At 46.5% G+C, this 22,737-nt stretch overlaps 1 protein-coding gene across 2 annotated transcripts in view; it reads left to right on the forward strand.

Annotated features, from left to right (window-relative positions):
• Window positions 1-22,737, forward strand: part of VTI1A (vesicle transport through interaction with t-SNAREs 1A) — a 208,223-nt gene that overhangs the window by 72,495 nt on the left and 112,991 nt on the right. For both annotated transcript variants that reach the window (XM_018570109.1, XM_018570111.1), the window contains one exon: window positions 16,060-16,144. In XM_018570109.1, coding sequence (XP_018425611.1) covers window positions 16,060-16,144 — 85 coding nt within the window. The remainder of the gene's footprint in view (window positions 1-16,059; window positions 16,145-22,737) is intronic.

The following is a 22,737-nucleotide window of genomic DNA, read 5'->3' on the forward strand; positions in this document are numbered from 1 at the left end:
TTCCGTCATTTGCAAGATGAAAGTGGTTAAAAGCACAAGTAATATCTGCATTGTCTTTTGTAACATTGATATAGCTTTCATCTCATACAAATAACGGCAGCCGGCTTGCAAGTAATCAAAAGCGCCTATTATGATTTCTAATGAGAATTACAAGGAACAAAAAGGATTTCCTGCTATTCTTTCCTCCCTGTTTCTTCTATGTATACATTTATAAAGAATATACTCTCCCCGCTCCGATCTGCCAGCGCTAACTGGCTGTACGGATGGGGGAGGGGGCGGGTACAGCTGGCTCTGCCTCTAGATAGGCAGAGCCAGCTGTCAGTCATGCAGCTGGGCGGATCCTGGCACAATTGTAGGGATCCGCTTCAGCTGCGGCGTCTCAGTATACAGCGAGCTACAGCTCCCTATATACTGAGCCTAGGGTGAGGGGAGGACGCAAGTTTGTGTCCTCCCGTTACCCTAAGGAGAACTATGGGGAAAAGCCTTAACCCCATGGTTCTCCTTTTAAAGTGTGTGTTCAGCCACACTGAGTGGAGTAGGGAAGCAATAAAACCTTGCTCAGCAGCGGCATAACTACAGATCATGGGGCCCCGTAGCAAACTTTTGATGGGTCTCCTGCTGTGACCTTGCTAGTGTCATTGATCTTACCATAAAGTATGTATAAAGGAGTTCAGTCAGCATAATGAGTTCATTACTAGGGACCAGAAATGTGGACAGACATGGTCAGGGAAGGAGGGAGGGTCATCTGTGCACAGAACTAACCGCTCTGTCTTCAGTGGCTCACCAGTCTTTTTCAGCATCTCAGGCCTGTTGCTCCTAGGAGCTTTGGGCATATACCCTTTACTTGTTCCTCTTCTGGTCCTTTTCTAAATGTTACTTCCTAAGGTGGCGGATGATTTTTCATACAAAGTTCCTTAGAGTGATCTTATGCTCAGGGACTTTGGAGGGTTTGGTAGGGTCATTCATGGAAGGTTGAGTGGCTCTTGATATGTTCTGTGCTGGGCCATCTGCTGCTTTGGATTGAAAGACGCATGTTGTGCGTCTATGGAATTGCTTTTGATAGAAGTTTTGACTCGCTTTGTGGAAGAATGCCATTGACATATTCTTATCTAGGGATGATTGATTAACTGTGAACATTAAAAACATTTCCATCTGTCTAGACTTTATGCTGTGTCCAGAGTTCATCTCTTCTTATCATTTCCCATGTGCTTATTGTAAAGCTGTATCAAAACCAAAAAAATAGGTACTTTGGCTTCTGACTTTTAAGAAAGTTGGCTATTCAGTTAAAAATATCAGATTTTTAATATCAAGTTTTTATGATATCTGAACTTTCAAAGCTCTAAGCAGACAGGAGATGTTGAAAGTAGGCACCTAGATTTTGTTTCTGCATGCATGTTGTCATAAACTTCCACCGCTCCAAGCTTGCTCCTGTGATGGACTACAACCTCAATACAAACTAGTAGTCCCTTCGCTGGAGCCATTTTTTTAAATGTATTTTATTGTTTATCCGATTAACCGATTAATCGAACTTAATAATCGGCTAACTAATCGATTTTGAAAATAATCGTTAGCTGCAGCTCTACTTTAGAGCCTTGGTTCTCAACTGGTGGGTCGTGACCCAAAAGTGGGTCGCGACCCCATGTCCACTGGGTCGCCACATGCCTTCCACTTTTCTAGGTGAGAGGATCCTCAGCCTCCCCCTAGAGAAGCACTGTCAGTTCTCGCACCGAGCAGCCATTCAAAAATATGCTGCCTGGTGCCGAGTGTCAGCTTGAGGTGGGGATATGGTCGCAAGGGAGCTCCATTCATAAGTGTATTGCTTACAGCTCATCACATTCTGGCTCCCGGAACCTCTACGGGTGCGCACGAGAGCTTTACAAGCAATACATATGTAAACGGAGCACCATCACAGCACAGCAGACCACACTGGACCCCAGTTTGAGGATCCTCTCCAATTTCCGTAATGGCAACCCAAACGCACCTCCCACCCACAGTTTGATCGCCTGCACCGGAAAGCGCAGTACCGCAACATGGAACATTGCAGTGCAACTTGGGTCGTGACTTAATTACCAAGGACAAATGTGGGTCCTGAGGTTACCCAGGTTGAGAACCACTGCTTTAGAGTACCTCAGTACTAAGAGCCCCAAATCCATGGAGGTGTGTTATATAGATCTCTACTTGCTACTGTAGTTAAGAACTTGGCCTTGCCTCCTCCTGCACCCCACTGTTGCCCCTTAACTGCGATGGACGGCCACAATGGCCGGTTGCAGATCATGGAACGGAATATAGCAAGCCTTGGTCAGAATTTCCATGATGGAGTGCTGCAAATGGGCTGATAGGGTGCTCTCTGTTAGTACACTTGAAGGCACCTCTAGCGTCCGGCTTTTAAAGAGAATCTAAACTGTGGAAGCTGCACCCAAAAAAAAAGGCAAGCAAAGGGTTAGTCACCACTATTGCCTATGTACCCCCTGGCCTCTAATCTTTTCCCCATTACTAAGTTACCATTATTATTATTATACAGGACTTGTATGGCGCCAACAGTGTGCGCAGCGCTTTACAATATAAGGAAGACATTACAATCACAATACAATTCAAGACAAGATGGTAAGGAGGGCCCTGCCCCTGATGGCTTACAGTCTAAAGGGAGGGGGAAGTGATACATGAGGAGGTAGCTGTGTGGGGATGAATTGTTTGAGAATGTGATGGTTGAGCGGTTAGGTTGAGGTGGGATCGGCTTCCTTGAAGAGATGAGCCTTAAGGGATCGCCTAAAGGCAGTCAGAGTGGGAGATAGACGGACAGGTTGGGGTAGAGAGTTCCGTAGGATGGGGGGGCTCTAGTTAAGTCCTGGAGGCGAGCATGGGAGGAGTTTATGAGGGAGTTACCGTGCGTTGATATGCACTGTCTCTGTGTGTGGAGGAAGCCATCTTGGTAGAAGAGCGAAGCTTTGCTTCCTAATGTGTGGTGATCTGATGAATAGTGGGGTAATATTCAAGAAGCAGCAGGAGAGGTGGAGGAAGCACTGATCCACAGAATCTTCTTTGAGCCTGAGGAAGGGGACCCTTCGCGGCCCCGAAAGCGCTTGTCCGATTGCCATTGTTCACTAATAAATGGACGCTTTGCATGTCTGATACATTACTTTGTGTGCTGGTGACCTCCTCATTGATTACTGATCCACAGAATGAATGAAGCAGAAGCATGGAGATCCTTGCACTGTAGTTCCACAATAGCGACATCACCAAATCTCACTCTAAATCTGCCGAGACCAGCAGTCAGAGGCAGCAGGACCTTAGATCTCACACTGCAGATATACAGTTATGAGGCTACAGAACAGGTGTGCCTAGGCACAGGAAGTGCGCTGCTATTTTCAGGAAGCGTGAAAGACAAAAGGAAGATTTTTCAGGGCACTGCGTAGGGCACAATTAACATTTTGGATGTTCTCTTTTTGACATCTCCTGCATGTTTAGCACTTTTGAGGTGTCCACACATTTACCTCCTGGGGTTAGCACAGCATGCATAGGCTCTGGTGCTTATTCTTGCCATTAGAATTTGGTACATACAGGTGAAACTCGAATAATTAGAATATCATGCAAAAGTAATTGCAGTAATTGCTGCAAAAGGGGCCCAAACCAAGTACTGAGTACATATGCATGCTTGTACTTCTCAGAGGTCCGATATTGTTCTATGTACAATCCTTGTTTTATTGATTGCATGTAATAATCTACTTTTCTGAGGTTGTGGATTTGGGGTTCTTGGGGTTTTCATGAGCTGTGCGCCATAATCATCACAATTATGACAAATCACGGCTTGAACTATCTTGCTTTGCATGTAATGAGTCTCTCTCATATATTAGTTTCACCTTTTAAGTTGCATTAGTGAAATAAATGAACTTTGCACGATAGTCTAATTATTCGAGTTTAACCTGTACGTGAGATTGGAAATTGGCCATTCCCATGTTCAATCCCCTCATGTTCCTGCAGACTCCCTTATTGTCTGCGTCTTGACGGGCCCTCCTGATCCATGCGTGGGATTCTCATGTCAGGTAAGGGTGCCGGAATGACTGCGCTTTTTCCATTCACTTCTTGCCCGCCCAGTCTCAATAAGATTGCGTGAAAAATCTCGGCTGACTTTTCCGTAGTCACTTTCCCGTGATTCACCCCCATCTCCGAACCAGTAATAAGCAAAATATTTCAATAATGTCAAAGGATTATGGGTGTCAGACACCCGCCTTTCTCTAACAACACCTAGGAAGAATGTCTTTTGAGTGCCATGGAAGCATCTCGTCATTAGGGATCGGAGCTTGTTCCCGCAAGACTGCTTTGCCAGTTGAGTTGCTGAGAAGCTCTGGCCTTTCATTTTAAGATCTAGGTTGAATCCTGACAGAGGACCTTCACGGAAAGTGCTTGTTGGCGGAGTTAAATCTCAAATGCTTTACTGTATAAAACTTGTTCTGAGGAGTGCCGTCCGTAGCTGTGTGTAAAGCTGCAGCAGGAGAGTAAATCACCTTTTCCTGTCTGCACTTACAAAGGCATCGGAGACGCGAGCTGGGGGATAAAACAAGACAAACTCGCTCGCTCATTTACGTCCTTAAATTTGCCGTCGGTTTTACAGCCATCTTTCCCAATGGTGTTCCCCGTACCCCACTGTTCCCACTTCTCTGGTATACGGCTGGAAACCTTTTTCATTTAATGTTTTATGTACTTGGCAACTGACCTGTCTCTCTAGCTCCGAAAAACTACGCAGGGATTTTTTAAAAATTTTTCTTAATACCCACATCAGCCTGCGCGTAAAGCGGCTGGGAAAGGGATTCGCTCCCTCCTGTCGGGGCGGCCGATGATTCACTTAAATCCGAATGCCGTCAGCCTTGACGAAGTACTGACCGTTGTTTTAAAGCCAGCAAAACAGCTTGAAGGCCCGCTACAGCAAAAAAACATTGTATTCTGGTAACTGTATGGGATTAATACCTGTAAAGATGGTATTCAGTATATCAATTTCTTTTATTTTTTATACGTGCCAGATTCCTCGCATCACCTTTCACCATCTCGTGGAGTCACCAGGCGGCCCAACCAAGTACTGATGGGGTGGTCATAATAATCTGCCCACTCAGTGTATATATTGTATATGTGTATAATGGTCAGCTTTTTGTTTATATAACTTACATCTTTTTTTTCCCCCCCAAGAAATACAAAAAAAAAAGGTTGCTGTAACTGCTTTTAGAGGTTTTTGTTGCTTTCTTAAACGCCATTTTAAACTACATGTCCCATTTATGACTACCCTGTCCACAGGGTGCAGGGGTGTGGAATTCCTATCTGCCGACGCCTGGGACACGCAGTTCCGGGTGCCGGGCAGGTGTTTTTTTTGTACAGTTCGGGCACACAGGGCTGAATGTAGAGCAGAGGAACCGCGGGCAGTACAGACCCCCTCCTCATCTCGCTGCCCCCATCGGGCCTGAAGCTCTCCCTTCACAAGGAAGGGGGAGACCCCCTTCTCTCCAGGGCCCAGGGGTATTCCATAGGATGGCTTCTGAGCTGTATACACTGACTGTTGTGTATGAGTGCAGCTGCCCTCCCTGCTTTCACTAGGGTGCAGGGCATTCTCTGGGATCAGTCTGTCCTGCATCCACATCTTCCACATGACCATCTTATGTGTATCTGAACTGCTGGAGCACTACAACACCCAGAATGCCAGGGCTGGCAGTGCCTTGCTGGCTGCAAGGATGCAGTTATCCCAGAGACCCCAGGAGCTATGTGTTTCATCCCAGAAAGGATCACTGTGTGTGTGTGTGTGTGTGTGTGTGTGTGTGTGTGTATATATGTGTCTATTAGGGTTGCACAGATACCAAGTACAGTACTCGGTACAATTACGAGTACATGTACCGATACTTTTGAGCTCCAAGACTACACTAGAGAAAAATTTAAAAATTAGGAGGCGGCTGTCATGTGTAAGGAGCACACGGAACTCCTGGGATTTGTACATCTCTGCTTTAATGTACGATTTTGTTTTTATAAATATAAATAAAGGGATGCACAGATACCAGTGTTGCGAGTACAAGTACTGATACTTGCCGAGTACTTACAAGTACGAGTACTGATACATTTTTGTTTATTGTCATGCGACAGTTTTTCTAAAACAATACAGACTAATGATTTCAGGACAGCGGTGGAGCGCCAGAGCCCAGTCCCAGCTGCAACCGCTGCAACCCTGATAGTTCTCATGGAAATGCCAAGTATCTGCACTGGTGCTCGAAAAGTATCTGTGCATCCCTAGTGCCCATGTCTGTCCTGTTGTTATGTGATGATCTCTCTATCTGGAGGTGTGTATGACTCCTCAGCTGTTACCCGAGGAAGACCAGCTGCTGCATTTACTTGGAGCAAAGAAAAAGGTGCACAGGATCCGTTGCTGCGAGCAACCAATCAGGTTGCATCATTCATTCTTGGGAAAATGGAAACAAATTGGTTGCAGTGGCTCCACTTCTGCTCTAGTTTCCAATGTATCAGACACGAGAGTGATCAGTAAAGGGGTTTTGATATAGACACACACACATCTATCTGATGAACAGTATCAGTCGTTCCTGGCTCAGTGACTGCATTCCTTTTTATAGGCCTTCTACTTTCCCATAGTCACATACTGTACATGTGTGTGTTATTGTGCGAGGAGAGGGAAATCCTTGTATATACACACTCACTCGTTTCTGCTAATATAAGGCCCCATTCACACTGAGCGACATGTACCTGGAGCGGATTTCCGCGCGATCGATATAGCGCCACTTTTCGGGCGACGATCGCACGACCTGCACTATTGGGCTGCATGCAAATGGAGCAAAATCGCACGACAGCCACGGCAAAAAAGGGTCCTGCACAAGCGCCAGCGACGAGCCACAGGCGACATTGAGCATGTAGAATAGAACAGCTCCATTGAAAATCATTGGACGAGTGAGTTCTCGAGATATTGCGCCGCAATATGCGCACTTTTCGAGCGGAAATCCGCTCAGTGTGAATGGGGCCTAAGGTCAGAGAAAGCATTAATTGTAACAAGCCGATCTAACATAACACAACTATAGAACTGTCATTTAAATGACCTGACCGCGTTGGCCAATGACGAGCACTTAGCACGGTTAAATACGGGTTTGGGTAAAAAAAAAACCTTCTTAGAACAAAAGGTATTACCATGTCTCATTCCATCACACAGTTTAGTTTTGAATTAAACAATTCATCCTCCCAGTTGCAAACATGGAAGCTAATGAACGGGAAGAAAGGATAAGGAGCGCAACTGACTGGCACAGACTTTGTGGAACACAGTTAGACCCCCCGGTCTAACAACGCAAGGAGCTGCACAACGGCCACAACACACCACAAACACCCCCCCCCCCGGAGTGCGCTAACCAATCAGTTTTCATTTTCCAACTCTTCAAACAGGGAAGCTGTACATCATGACGCGTTTCACCCTCTGCTGGGGATTAGAAACAGCCGGTTGCGAAACCCATCGGAAAAGAGAGGAACGGGTTGGATTGTCTCTGCCGCTTAAACGCCCCCCAAGTTTAGTCCCCGGAATGTGGGAATCTTGTGCCCTTAACAGGCCAGGCAAATGAGGAAGAATTTGTAACATTGGAAGCTGCGTGTAACCACTCCAAACCTGGACAAAACAAAAGATTTTCTGGCTGGCAGACGCTGCTCTAATTATACTAGCTGCTCCATCATTGTGCGGAAAGGAAATAGCTGACTGGTTATATTTAGTAGTGTCAGCACTCATTTCACAACAATATCCTGCTTTTTGTATTTGACTATAAATCAGATTCAAACCCGGCTCAGAAAATGACATCGGAGAATTAAAGGATAATTTGACGAGCCGCAAATCCCGTTTTTAGGCACTTAGAGAAATATGTTATTGGCGAGACTTTTGCTCTTTGTTGGCATGTTACTCAGGGTGTGTTTTTGTGTTCGTATTCTCCTCTGATGAAAAAAAGATGTTTGGAAGTTGGGGCGACTGCCGCCATTTTTTCCTTTTCCAATAGATAAGGTTTTTAGAACTACAAAACAGTAAAAACAAGTTATTATGTGAATTTGAAGAGTACATCACATCAAAGAGGAACCTGTAACCTCGGACCCCCTCCACATGCCATCGAGTATGAGAAAGGGGTTACCACCTCCTAGATTACTTAGTATCAGTTTAAACTTAGCATGGGTAGTGGAGGTGGGCTGCTGGCACTAAGGTGTAGTAGTCAGATGAGAATGAGTATAACCCGCATTATAAGGTTAGGCTATAGCTTTCAGGTCAGTTGACCACACCGATGGATCAATTAGGTGAAGATGGGCAAGGGTCCATGGGCAAGAAAGTCTTATATTGTGATGTCCACTTGGGAAGACGTGAAAGAAAAAAGAGAGAGAAACAGGTGGATAGCTTGAGTAGACAGGCCTCCTTGCCGCCCTGATAGGGCCTGGACCTGTAAGCGCCTTCTTACCTGTCATCAGTAGGGTGTAAACAAGAATGCCACTCCCAGACCCAGACCTCATCTACATGTGGACTCTTCCTGCTTTCAAGCCAAACATGTGCCCCCTGCTGCGACCGATGAGACCTGGGCCCATAAGTTCCTCTTCAGCTGTCATCAGTAGGGTGCAAACAGGACTGCCACTCCCAGACTTCATGTACATGGGGACTCACCCTGATTCAAAGCCAAACCTGGGCCCCCTTGCTGCGACCGATGAGACCTGGGGCCGTAAGCTCCTCCTCAGATGTCATCAGTAGGGTGTAAAGAGGACTGCCTCTACCAGACTTCATCTCATGGCAATTCATCCTGCTTCCAAGCCGAACCTGACCCCTCCCGCTAAGAACTGATGAGGTCTGGGCCCGTAATCTCCTCCTCAGCTGTCATCAGTAGGGTGCAAACAGGACTGCTACTCCAAGACCTTATCGACTGTATATGGGGACTCATTCTGCTTCCAAGCCGAATTTGAGCCCCCTTCTGACCTGATGGGGCCCAGGCCTGCAGGTTCCTCCTCGCCTATCAACAGTAGGGTAGAAACAGGACTGCAAGTCAAAGATGGGTAGCGTGGGTGGGGAGCTGAGGAGTGGATCCATGCCAACACATGGCCCCATGTAGCTTGGCTATTGGAGTAGTCTTGCATATTAAAGGGCCCACAAAGTCGAAGTGAGATCTCTAGTAAGATAATGTTCAACCCACGAGGTCCAGATTCCTTCAAACTTACTCACAGAGTCTTTGCTGTGATATTTTCTCTTGCATCTCTTCATGCAGTTCCTGCAGGAGAACTGAATTCTGTCAGTAGCTGACTGAAAGTTGTGCATATTCCAGAACGAACAAACCTGTAACTTGAGTAAAGGTATTCGGGTAAAGCAGACATTACTGGACTCCTTCTGAAACTGCTAGTGGCCCGACTGTTGGGGCCTGCTCACATTAATATGTTTAGGCAGCCTTTCTCAGCCAGTTTGCCATGGCACCCTGGGCTGCCTTCTGACTTTCTTGGGGGTGTCTCGAAATCTTTTGATGGTAGGACTCTGATGAGAAGAGGCTACTTAGGACTCTGATGAGAAGAGGCTACTTAGGACTCTGATGAGAAGAGGCGACTGCGGACTCTGATGAGAAGAGGCGACTGAGGACTCTGATGAGAAGAGGCGACTGAGGACTCTGATGAGAAGAGGCGACTGAGGCCTCTGATGAGAAGAGGCTTCTGAGCCTCTGATGAGAAGAGGCGACTGAGGACTCTGATGTCAAGAGGGGACTGAGGACTCTGATGAGAAGAGGCTTCTGAGGACTCTGATGAGAAGAGGCTTCTGAGCCTCTGATGAGAAGAGGCGACTGAGGACTCTGATGTCAAGAGGGGACTGAGGACTCTGATATGAAGGAGGAACCCCATTTTTTATGTTTTTGCGTAGGGTTACTTCTTAAAAATCCTTTTCATTTTAGATTGAGGTGCCGTGAAATTTTTCAAACTTTTAAAGTGTGCATGACTAAAAAAAGTTTAGAAATGCTGAGTTAGGTCTAAAGGAATCAAGATCTCTCCAACTCAATCAACATGTAGCACAGTAAAACCTTCTTAGAACAAAAGGTATTACCATGTCTCATTCCATCACACATCCCATATAATAAGAGGATTATTCCTCATTTTATTACAGTGGGTGGAGCCATGCGAATCATTCTTTTATGTCCCATCAGACAGATGCACAGGCTTCTCGCTCTCCTCTCTCCTTCTCTTCCCTCTCTCTCTCCTCCCCCTCTCTCTCTCCTCTCTCCTCCCCCTCTCTCTCTTCTCTCTCCTCCTCTCTCTCTCTCTCTCTCTCTCTCTCTCTCTCTATCTCCTCCCCCTCCCTCTCTCCTCTCCCTCCCTCTCTCCTCCCTCTCCTCTCTCTCTCTCTTTTTCTCTATCTCTCTAATGAATTAATAAAAAATAATAATAAATGAAAATATGCTGGCATTTATTACAATTAAATGGCAATATTCACCTTCAATCCAGCGCTGTCATCTATGGAATGTCCTCTTCGCCTGTGTCATTCAGCTCACTTCCTCTGAGCCCAGGCTGTCATGGACACACCCCCTCCAGCCCAATTCTTTATATGCAATGTTTTAGCGAATCAACGTCACCCTGTTAAGGTTTACCTCTACATTCTGTTTCCTGGTTGCTGCGGAGGAATCTTGTAATTGGATTCCTCCAGTTGGAAACAGACACAATTTTTATTTTGCCTCACACTTTTTTTTTTTCTCCCCTCTGCTGCTCCCGGCCGCACATAATCCGTTATTTTCAGCAGAGGGAAGGCGAGGCAGAAAACATTGCTCAATGGGCTGTGACCGGCTCGGCGATCTTGTCACAGTTTTCTTTCACACCATTTTACGTTTCCCCGGGTTGGCCATTTCACACTTAGTGAAAACAAAAAGTGAAAACCTGTTACAAACCTGCGGCGTCAACATGGCCGCCATTCGCCGGCTGCTAATGGAGGTGACACCGGTGTCCCGTCCTGATTGCTCTAATTGCAGCGCGGGGCCACCGTTTCCAAGAAAGCTAATAAAAGACGCTGCGTTCTGTTTTGCGGATCCTGTCCCCCCCTACCTTTTACACGTGCGCTTTGCTGGCTCTGTATCCTGCATGCATTTGGCGAGTAAGGCAATTACCGCGGGCCCGCTGTTGCCTATTCCCTGACCTTAACGGCTGGTCTTATCCGCGCTGATCTAAATGCATTGTTTTAATGGTTCCTTTTCAGTCACCCACTCCCCGGCGCACACGCACACACATACACACAGAGAGAGAAAATATCAAGGCGAGCTTTTGATGTTGCTTTAGCTGCCTCCCTGGTCTGGCCTCCATCTCAGAGATGTGTCACCTATGCCAAGAGGGAATAGGAGAAATCACGGTTTGAATGGTAATGATAACATACTAATCACTTCGTCGCTTTGAAGATGGAAGCGAGAGATCCTGTCAGCATCCCCAGCATCCCCAGCTGCTCCCAGGCTCTGCTCGAGGTGTATTAACTTAAGTGTTGCATGTCAATATAGCTCGCATGCCTGCCATCCGCAGGGGCTCATTAAAGCCGCGGGCTCCCGCTTCGCGAGACATCCACTCACATTAAATACGCGCCACCTCCTTTTTCATCATCATCATTAGGAATATTGTTATTATTTATTGGAAAGCAGTTGCTCGTTCCTTTTCTTTTTCTCCCTGTCCCTGTCTCTCGCGCGCTTACCTCCACGTTTGCATTGAAATAGCATCTGTCATGCTGTGCGGTTTTTATTTTGTAAACCCGAGTTGGGGGCGGAGGGAAGCGAAAAGGGGCTATTAGATGAGGTTCTGTCATTAAAACGTACCGCGTCGTAGATATAATATGCCAGATTTATTAACGAGAGGGAAATTCGGCGAGCCCGGGAAGGCTTTGACGTAGCGCTTACAATCAGGACGGCGGATAATTAGGCTGCCAGGATACACGAGACAATGAGCGTGGCTCGAGACAATGAATCTGTTTTCAGTTCTCCGTGTAGGAGTAACGCCAGCGATGAAAATCCGCTTCATTGCTACATGTGAATATTTATTTTAGAAAAATCTTACAATTACACAATGGATTATATCAGGAAGCTTCGAGTAACATTGATGAAGATATATGAAAAAGTTTTATGAGCTTATTAAAAGTGAAGCTATAGAAATGTAGCTATAGCTATACTGTAGGTATGGTGGACTAAGCTACACTATATTGCCAAAAGTATTGGGACGCCTCTCAAATCATTGGATTCAGGTGTTCCGTGAGTTTTCCTTGCTACTAAATATTCCGCGGTCGCCTGTTACTGGTATTATAACAAAGTGGAAGCAACCGGGAACAACAGCAACTCAGCCAGGAAGCGGTAGGCCACGTAACATGACAGAGCGGGGTCAGCGCATGCTGAAGCACGCAGCGCGCAGAAGTTGCCAACTGTCTGCAGAGTCAATAGCTACAGACCTCCAAACTCCATGCGGCCTTCAGATTGGCACAACAACAGTGCGTAGAGAGCTTCATGGAATGGGTTTCCATGGCCGAGCAGCTGCATCCAAGCCGCACATCACCAAGTGCAATGCAAAGCGTGGAATGCCGTGGTGTAAAGCGCGCCGCCACTGGACTCTAGAGAAGTGGAGACGTGTTCTCTGGAGTGACCAATCACGCTTCTCTGTCTGGCAATCCGATGGACGTGTCTGGGTTTGGCGGTTGCCAGGGGAACGGTACTTGCCTGACTGCATTGTGCCAAGTGTAAAGTTTGGTGGAGGGGGGATTATGGTGTGGGGTTGTTTTTCAGGGGTTGGGCTTGGCCCCTTAGTTCCAGTGAAGGGAACTCTTAAGGCATCAGCACACCAAGACATTTTGGACAATTTCATGCTCCCAACTCTGTGGGAGGAGTTTGGGGACGGCCCCTTTCTGTTGCAACATGACTGTGCACCAGTGCATAAAGCACGGTCCATAAAGACATGGATGGGGGAGTTTGTGGGGGAGGAACTTGACTGGACCCGGGAACTCAGCACAGGAGTGGTGGGGACCCCTCATAATGGGCACAGCGGGTGTACAGACCCGGGAACTCAGCACTGGGATGGTTGGAGCCCCTCATAATGGGCACAGCGGGTGTAGAGACCCGGGAACTCAGCACAGGGATGGTGGGAACCCCTCATAATGGACACCACAAGTGTACAGACTTAGGAACTCAGCACAGGGATGATGGGAGCACGAAAGGTGTGCAAAACTGGGAACAGAGCAGAGCTGGTGGGAACCCTTTCATAGCCAGGAAGTGCAGGGATTGTGGAAAAGCATAACCAATCACTGTGCAGCACTACTAAGAAGGAAGTACCACTATATATATATTGCAAATATAGCTGGGCTCATGCACATGTACAAGTGTCAGTACCCCTTCCTGCTTACTTCCTTCTACCAGTAGAGGGACAACTGCTGGAGACTATGCTGTTCCTTGTGATCTTGTACTGGACAGAAGGTTAAGGGAAGCAGAGTAGAGAGAGTTGGAGCTGTTCGGAACGATGACGACTGTAAATGCTTGGGCAAAAATGTAAAGAAATACTTTGCTAGGCGATGAATATTTCTTCTATCTGGATTCATTATAAAAAAAAAAAGTTTGAGTTAAATACTTTTAATATGCAGATGTGTCAGTGAGATGTAGAAACAATGTTATATATATATGTAATGACAGCGAACTGTAATGATTTCTGTGTACACGAGAGAACTGTAGGAGGTTATGACGGTGGCACAACAGTATGACGGTGAGGTGGCAGTATGTGCAGGATAGTACCGTGGAGGGTGTTATGGTAGAAGGTGTGTGCAGTAGTAAACTACAAAAAGGTATAATGCTGGTCAGTATGTGCCAGAGGGGAAAGGCAAAAAGTACGACGTTGGGTACTATGTGCAGGAGAAGAGGATCAGAGGGTATGACACTGGCCATTATGTGAAGGAGAGAAGTGTCCAGGGTATGACAGCAGATAGTTTGTTCAGGAGGGGAGTATGACAGTGGGCATTGCAAGTGGCAGAGGAGTGCAGAGGGTATGGCAGCGGTCAGTACATGCAGGAGAGGAGTGCAGAGGGTATGGCAGAGGTCAGTACATGTAGGAGAGGAGTGCAGAGGGTATGGCAGAGGTCAGTACATGCAGGAGAGGAGTGCGGAGGGTATGGCAGCGGTCAGTACATGCAGGAGAGGAGTGCAGAGGGTATGACAGAGGTGAGTACATGCAGGAGAGGAGTGCGGAGGGTATGACAGAGGGCAGTACATGCAGGAGAGGAGTGCAGAGGGTATGGCAGAGGTCAGTACATGCAGGAGAGGAGTGCAGAGGGTATTGCAGAGGTCAGTACATGCAGGAGAGGAGTGCTGAGGGTATGGCAGCGGTCAGTGCATGCAGGAGAGGAGTGCTGAGGGTATGGCAGCGGTCAGTCCATGCAGGAGAGGAGTGCAGAGGGTATGGCAGCGGTCAGTACATGCAGGAGAGGAGTGCGGAGGGTATTGCAGAGGTCAGTACATGCAGGAGAGGAGTGCAGAGGGTATGGCAGAGGTCAGTACATGCAGGAGAGGAGTGCAGAGGGTATGGCAGTGGTCAGTACATGCAGGAGAGGAGGGCAGAGTGTATGGCAGAGGTCAGTACATGCAGGAGAGGAGTGCGGAGGGTATGACGGCGGGCAGTGCGTGCCAAGCTGGAGCAAAGGGTGCATGAGAGTGCACATTATGTGTAGAAAAGGAGTGCAGAGGTAAAGTGTGTGTGAGTATTACAGAGAGGCTAAAACATTGTGTGATGGTAATGCGGACACTGATAATAAAAGAATGGCCTGCCCAGGGCGGTCAGCACTGATTAATCAATAAGTGTGTGGGGACCTGTCATCATATCTGGAGGGGCATGGGTTGGAGAGGAGGCACGTTTTCTTTCCTCCTTCTACCTTCACTTCTGGAGTGCGAATCCTGCAGCAGTGCAAAGGAAAGTTAGAATTGTAACAGGCGGTGGGAAGGTTTGAATCTCTCCTGTCCTGTCAGCCGCTGGGTATTGCTGTGATCGAGGGGCTTTAATTAATTTCAAACTGTTTTTTCATTCCCATATAAGTCTGTAGGAATGCAAAACCCACCTGAAAAAGGTCAAATGCAGGTCAGAAGAAGGTACAGTGTAGGTCAGAAGACAGTCAACTGCAGGCCAAAGGGCGGTCAACTGCAGGCCAAAGGGCGGTCAACTGCAGGCCAAAGGGCGGTCAACTGCAGGTCAGAAGAAGGCCAACTGCAGGTTAAATGCATTGCAGAAGGAGGTCTACTGAACCTTATCTGCAGGTCAAAAGGAGGTCAAATGCAGGTTAGAAGGAAGTCAACGGCAGGCCCAATGCACCCTTCAATGATCTCAGAAGCATGTCCGACTGATGCCATTGATACAACCCCAAAGTCCATCACCACAATCCCTTATCCTTCTTTCACTAGAAGGAGAATCATTGAGCTGTAACATGCATGCAGCTAATAAAGTCCCATGCAGCATGCAGCTTATAAAGTCCCTTGCAGCATGCAGCTAATAAAGTCCCATGCAGCATGCAGCTTATAAAGTCCCATGCAGCATGCAGCTTATAAAGTCCCATGCAGCATGCAGCTAATAAAGTCCCATGCAGCATGCAGCTTATAAAGTCCTTTGCAGCATGCAGCTTATAAAGTCCCTTGCAGCATGCAGCTAATAAAGTCCCAGGGCTGGACTTGCACCTTCATAAACAAAACAGCGAGGGCGGTACTTGTATTTCTCTGCTGACGGATTCTCTGTACAACCATTTCCTGCTTTTCGGCTGGACCTGATTTCTCCTTTTAAAGGCTTTTTTCATCTGAAGGGAAAGCCAGAGGATGTAACACCTGTGAAGCCGAGGCCTCCGACCACCTTCCTCATTCATCGCGTGCTCTCTCACCTTCGGCGGCGGGGGGACTTGCTGCTGCTCGGCACTTTCAAAGCCGTCCCCCTCTTCTGTAGCTTTACATGATTATGTTCAAATTGATTAATTAGGAAAGTTGCTTTTTTTTCTGCCGAGCAGCTTCTGACATCTCTTCTGATCCCCGTAACAAGGTTTTATTTCCCATCTTTTTTTTGCAGAGGGCTCATCTTCTGGATAACACAGAGATGTTGGAGAGGTCGTCGCGGAGGCTAGAGGCCGGATACCAGATAGCGGTGGAGACTGGTAAGTGATGTACAAGTGTCTTTTTTAAAATCTTTTTGCTGCTAAAAGTCGAATTCTAGGCAAAAAAAAACAGAAAATAAACTCAAGGAGACCTGTGCTGAGGAGGACCGTGGCTCAGTATAGAGAACAGGGTCAGATAGGTTCTGCTGCTGTGCATAGTGCCAACACCAGGAGCTTGCAGACAGGAGCATCTCTATAGGTTGAACTCGATGGACATGTGTCTTTTTTTCAACCTAACTATGCAACTATGAGATGACAGCATTGTGCTGCTGTTGCTCCGTTTTCCAGTTAGCAGGTTGATGGTGGGTTGGTGACCAGGCATTGTTGCTTAATTGCAGTTAAGAAGAGTGAGGTCAGTGACTCGGCAGTAGCACTCGCTTTACAAGTTTTAGCAAAATTTAACAATCAAAACCCTCTTGGCGTGTTTAGCCTTTTGCCTGGAGTTCAGGTTCACATTTTTATTGCACATGAGTCAAAGAAAAATTCCAATCATGACATAACATATACACGCGATAAAGCAATACGCACTGATGGATAAACATTAGGGATGCACGGATACTAGTATCGGTATTGGTGGCGATACTGAGTATTTGGGCGAGTACTTGTACTCGTCCAAATGCTCCGATACTTACCTCCGATAACGGAACTTCCGGTCCGAGGGTGATGTCCCTCTGACCGGCAGTGCCGAGGGAGCATTCAGCTGGCTTCCTTTCCACTCAGGAAGCAGGGCGGTGGGTTATGACTCGCCTCCAGTCTTCCTGATTGGCTAGGGAGCCGGCTTCACGTGTTGCTAAGCAGCCTTGCTTTCTAACCAATCAGGAAGCCGGGCGGCATGTAATGACCCGCCTCCCGGCCTCCTGATTGGTCAGGAAGCTAGGCAGCCTCTGAAGCCAGTGGTCTTTCGCAAGAACACCGGCTTCACAGGCAATCACGAAGCCAGCCTGATAATCGGGGTACAAGGGCACTGGTACTCGGTATCGGCGAGTATCGAAAAAAAAATATCGGTACTCGATAACAAAAAACTTGTATCGGTGCATCTCTAATAAACCTTATAGATTTATTATAGAAAAAGATGAAATTATGAAGTTTTGTGGTAATAAAAAAAAGTTCTGCTGTTAAAAGATCTACTACTGATTTATCTGGTAATAAAAACCTCTATTTACAATGTCATTGATTTTATATTTTATGGATTTTTGTTGTCCTAGATGTGTAGACTTTGCCTATGACTACCCTGAGGACCCATTTACATTTTTGCAGCGCATTATGTTGCGCCTTAATGTGAGTTGAGTTAATGAAGTCCATTGAAATGAATGGGCTACCAGCAGGGCCGGATTAAGAGTATCATGGGTCTGGTGCTGTCGGTCAGTCGGATAGGAGCAGCAGAGGCGGCTCTCTAATTAGGCGGCCATTAATATGCCTGATTTATAGAGCTGTCGACACCTCTGCCTGATTGTGTTCAGCCCGGCCGGCCCGGATTGCCGTTGGGCATACGGAGGCGATCCAGGCCAGCCAGGCCTATTTTCAATGGTGAGCTAGGAGCTAGTGCTCCAGTATCCCCTGGCCCTGGCTACCAGTGCACCAAAACATTTTGAAAATTGTATGCATCACAAATTTTGTAACACCCCATAGTGCATTGCAGTACTTTGTACATTTGGAGATCAATTTAAAATGAATGGTACAGCAATGCATGCAACGTGCATTGCTGCGTGTTGTGGTAGCGTGCACATTAACACAACGCAATAGGGCAAATGGTCTCATAGGGATCTTTGTTTTTCTGGTTTGTGCAGCAAGATGCCGCGGTTTTTTTCCAATGGAGAAATGTTTTCCGGTTGGCATTTGTTTCCACTGGTACTTTACACTAGAACGGTGACGTGTTTCTGTCTTCGGGCGGGTGCAATCTCCACAGAACCACCTGGTCATGACCCACCCACAGTTTAGGAGTTCACATGCGCATTGGCCTCATTCCCTCTACGTAAGTTAATTCCAATGGTATCATGGGAAATGTAGTTCTCATTTCCCCCTAGCGGTGCATGTCAGATGTCATGAGCTCTGCCTGCCTAGAGCCTCCCTTGGCCACCAGGTGAAGCAAACATGAAAGAAGGAGCTGACGATGTCACCCATATTAAAACGATCAACTACTCAAATAGTGAGGCGTTTTTTAACCAGGTTTAAAAACATTTTTATTGCGGATGGGACGAGGGAGAGGGTGCTAAGGGTAAAAAGTGGCCAGGATCCTGGAGTTGAGCTTTAAAGCAGGACTTATAGACATTCAAATATTTACATATTCTTAACAATAATGATTTTTTTTCCATGTCTCCATCTGCGTTGCATTACTGGAATCTTACCTTACATGAATCAGCTTTGTTTTAAAGTAGCCCTGCGTTCAAATGCTTAGTGAGATAAATCACAGGAAATACTGTTCCTTGTAGAAAATGCTCGAGGCTCCCTCCAGTGCTGCTTACAGAACCAATCCAAGGTCATGTGATCGTGTGCTAAAGAAGAGTGTAAGGGCCATGGACACAGACCTCTGACATTTCCCTTTTGAAATAGAAAAAGAGATTGAGGACACAGAGTCCTCTGCCCATGCAGCGGGGAATGCGAGGAGAAGCTGTGTTGGACGTCTGGCGCCCCTGTTGCCAATGGCGTCCTCTGCTCGCCATGGCAACAGGGGCAAGGGGTGCAGCCAGGCTGGCCCTGGCTACGCCCCCTCTCAGCTGTGCCGGAGGCGCATGCCTCACTCGCCCCATGGTAGCTAGAGCCCTGCATGGACGGATGCTAAAGAAAGGGCACCGAAAGATGAATGGGCGTTAATGGGGCTAGTTCATACCTCTCTGTTCCGTTGAGTTACATTACGTTACGTTGTGCTGAAAAAAAAAAAAAGTAGAACTTGCACTACTATTTTTCAGTGCAACGTAACGCAACAGATCCGGTGTGACCTAGCCCCATTCACACCCATTCATTTTTCGGCACTTTTCGCTAGTATCCGTTGGAAAATGCATTGCAACGCAACAGATCGAAAGGAAATTGGAAGGTACAATAGCAAGATCATCGACTTGTGATTTCCTTCCGATTTTTGTGTGAATGCACCCTTAAAGGAGAACTATGGGGTCAGTGCTTTTCCCCATAGTTCTCCTAAGGGTCACGGGAGAACACAAACTAGCGTCCTCCCGTCACCCTGAGCTCAACATATAAAGAGCTACAGCTCGCGGTATACTGAGATGCCGCAGCCGGAACAGATCCCGACATTGCTGTCGAGATCCACCCAGCTGCGTGATTGACAGCTGGCTCTGCCTATCCCGCCCCCTTCCCCGATTGTTCCACCAGTCAGCGCTGGAGGATCGGACAGGGGAGGGGATCCCTGCAGAGAGCCGTGAGTGACAGTCACTGCTCTCTGCAGGGATAGATCGAGAAGTGAGCGAGCGACGGTATGTGTTCGCTCACTTCCCGATCTACTGAGCCGACCTGTGACCGTTTCATTGTCACAGGTCGGCTCAGATTATGAGGCTGAGTGAAAATCACTCACCTCATAGTTCTCCTTTAAAGATGAAAACAGTTTTCTTCACCGTAAGGGGTCATGTGACCAAATAACCATCACGTACCTGGTGAGAGACCGATAGTTGAGGAGGCTTCTCTTACTTCCCGCGTCCTACACCCCCTGGAGGTGATAACAGGGTATGAAAGGACAGCAAGGCGCACGAGTGATCAGGCACAGGTGCAGGAAAGTCCAGGAGCGGATCAGCCAATTCAGGAACGGAGTTAAGGATAGCCGAGGATCAGAGCCAGCCGGGGAGCGAGGTACAAAATCGTGAGGCAATAAACCGAACACGAAAATTTTAATCAGTAGCAGCCCTACTTTTTTTTTATTTCCTTTGAGAAGCATTCCCTTCACTTCTTGTCCTGGAGCTGCCAAACATTTAAAGTTTTTAATAAAATAAATTGCAAACTTCCCCAAGTTTTTTTGTTTTTGTTTTTAGCCCCATGCACCCACATACAAGCCCATACATATACAGACAGCAAAAAGGGTTCAACAGTCCAAAAGGGAGCAGATAAGAGAAGATCACTGTTCGGGTTTACATAGACTTTTAACAGGATGGGGTTCCAATTTTCAACCACAAAATGAACACTGGGTGACATACCGCTGCTGACAGCAATATCACACTTTCCTGTTTACAAAGAGGAATAGTCTGACATTCCAGAACACTAAAATAAAGGGTTGAACACCAAATAAAAAGTTGATGGGTTCATACGGGTTCTCTTCGAGCGAAGTATCTCTTGCAATGAAAACTTTCTTTCTCCTTATTAACGTCTGTAATGCGTCATCTCAGAGAAAGCATTTAATGAGAGAGTGATGATTTATTGTTTAAAATAGTTTATATGTAGGCAGGAGGTATAGGGGGGAGGAGGGGGGCGTAGGACACATGAAACCGGCTTCCACCGCAGGCGCACAGATGACTGTATGGAGGCTGATGACTGTACACATAACATTATACTCTGTAACTGCTTCAGTATGTGATCTCTGTCTGTAATTACAGAAAAAAAAAAATACGACACAGTGCAAATCCATCTCATTTGTTTCTTTCTGACAATTAGCATGTGGGATGACCCTACTTGACTTAACAAATAGGGTTCTAGTAGAGGCTAATTCGCTGACCTGCCATTTGCCGGTGCCGCCGAGCAGGGAACAGAGATCGACATTTGATGAATGAATTTCATTTTGTTTAGCAGCATTGTACACCTTCTTTTTATGCGTACATCTGTGTTGACCGAAGATTGATGTTCTTGGCCAGAGGTGGTCAGAGCAAATTTCAGCTCGTCTGACCAAGTCGAAGGCTCATTAGGTAGCTTGTTAATTCAAATAACCAAACGGCAAATCAAGTTGCTGCAACTCAATACTCAATACTTAAAATGTGCAGAATGGTCAAGAGGTTCAGATATATACCTCAACCCAACATGACTTTGGTGAAGGTGGAAGATCTAGGAGGTCCTGGTTGGTTGGTGATTGCAGCAGCTCAGAAAAGGTGGGACCTTTGGGTTTTCTACACTTTACAGTCTCTAAAGTTAACATGAAATGGTGCCAAAAATAAAAAAAAAACACCCAGTGTCTGTGAAAGTTCTATTTTATCCAGATAATGGTATAGCAAGTAGAAGTTAGTCACATTCAGCTGGACTTGTTCTGTAATGTTGAAGATGTTTCACCACTCATCCAGTTAGCTTCCTTCGCTCTAATTATCACCTACTTGGATGAGTAGCCAGACGTCTTCGACATTACAGAACAAGTCCAGGTAAATGTGACTCCTTATTGCTAGGTACATCCGGTAAGTGTCAGATGCGGGTAAAAACACCTTGTGAGAAAATGGCCAGGCATGTTCAAGCTTATCGGAAGTCCACTAGTGCTCCAGTAACAACTGCTTAGAGCAATGTTGTGTAGAAGATCATCTCTGAAGGCACAACCTGTTTAATCTTTAGGAGGACAACCTGCATCAACAGGAGACCACATTGTGTTTGTGCTACTAAATTAGAATAGTAACGGGGACTGCTCAAATTCTGCTGTCACATGCAGATGGTAGGGTTAGGATATCCCATGTAGCATAAGTCTTTTAGAATGAGGAGTAACGGGACCTTCACAGTATGAATGTATGGCTACCAACTCTACAGGAACTGTGTGTCACTTCAGTCAACATTTAATGTGTTAAATCCATGTCACTTTGGACTGTTCCAAATTCCCAAAGGGCTTCCTGCCTGGTACTAGATACATATTCCTAAATAAGTGGCCTCTGACTGTGTAAATGACCATTTAAGTGTCGCCGATAATTTTTTCATACATCGTCAGTCTGCTTTCTTGAAATTTCAGCCACCCTTCTCTACACAGAAGATGTAATCAAGTTTATACGTGTCCTTCAATGTATAAATGGCCTTAGCATTCAAAACACGTGAGTGGGGTAATGCAAAAGAGAAGTGGGCATAAGGCAATATTTTATGACATTGCTAATTGTGATTTGTGGCTATGACTCTTTCTTATACTGTATGGCCAAATGTTTGTGGAATTCTAACCATCACGCCAACACTCTATGGAGAAATGTATAAGGACTCCACTCTAAATTATTATGTCCAGGTGTTTCCAGTGAAGGGTAGTGTTAATTCTACAGCGTACAAATGCATTTTAGACAATTGGGCACTGCCAACCTTGTGATAACAGTTTGATGAAGACCCTTTTCTGCTCCAGCATTACATAGTTACATAGTTGGTAAGGTTAAATAAAGACAAAGGTCCACCAGGTTGAACCTGTGTGTGTGTGTGTGTGTGTGTGTGTGTGTATAATTGCCCCTGTCCACATAGCCAGCTCCATAATGATATTGGTTGACCAGGTTGGTGTGGAGGAACTAGAGTGATCCCTGACCTCAACCTCACTGAACACGTTTGGGTTGAATCAGAACATTGATTTCGAGCCAGGTCTTCTCATCCAAAATCAGCATCTGACCGCAGAAATGGGCACAAATTCCACAGGCGCCCTCCAAAATCTTGTGGAAAGCCTTCCCAGAAGAGAAGTGGAGGATGTTATAGCCGCAAACGAGAGGGGGGGGGGGGGGGGCACC

This window comes from Nanorana parkeri, unplaced genomic scaffold (assembly GCF_000935625.1).
Source record: "Nanorana parkeri isolate BGI_ZX_2015 unplaced genomic scaffold, ASM93562v1 scaffold1455, whole genome shotgun sequence".
Taxonomy (NCBI): domain Eukaryota; kingdom Metazoa; phylum Chordata; class Amphibia; order Anura; family Dicroglossidae; genus Nanorana; species Nanorana parkeri.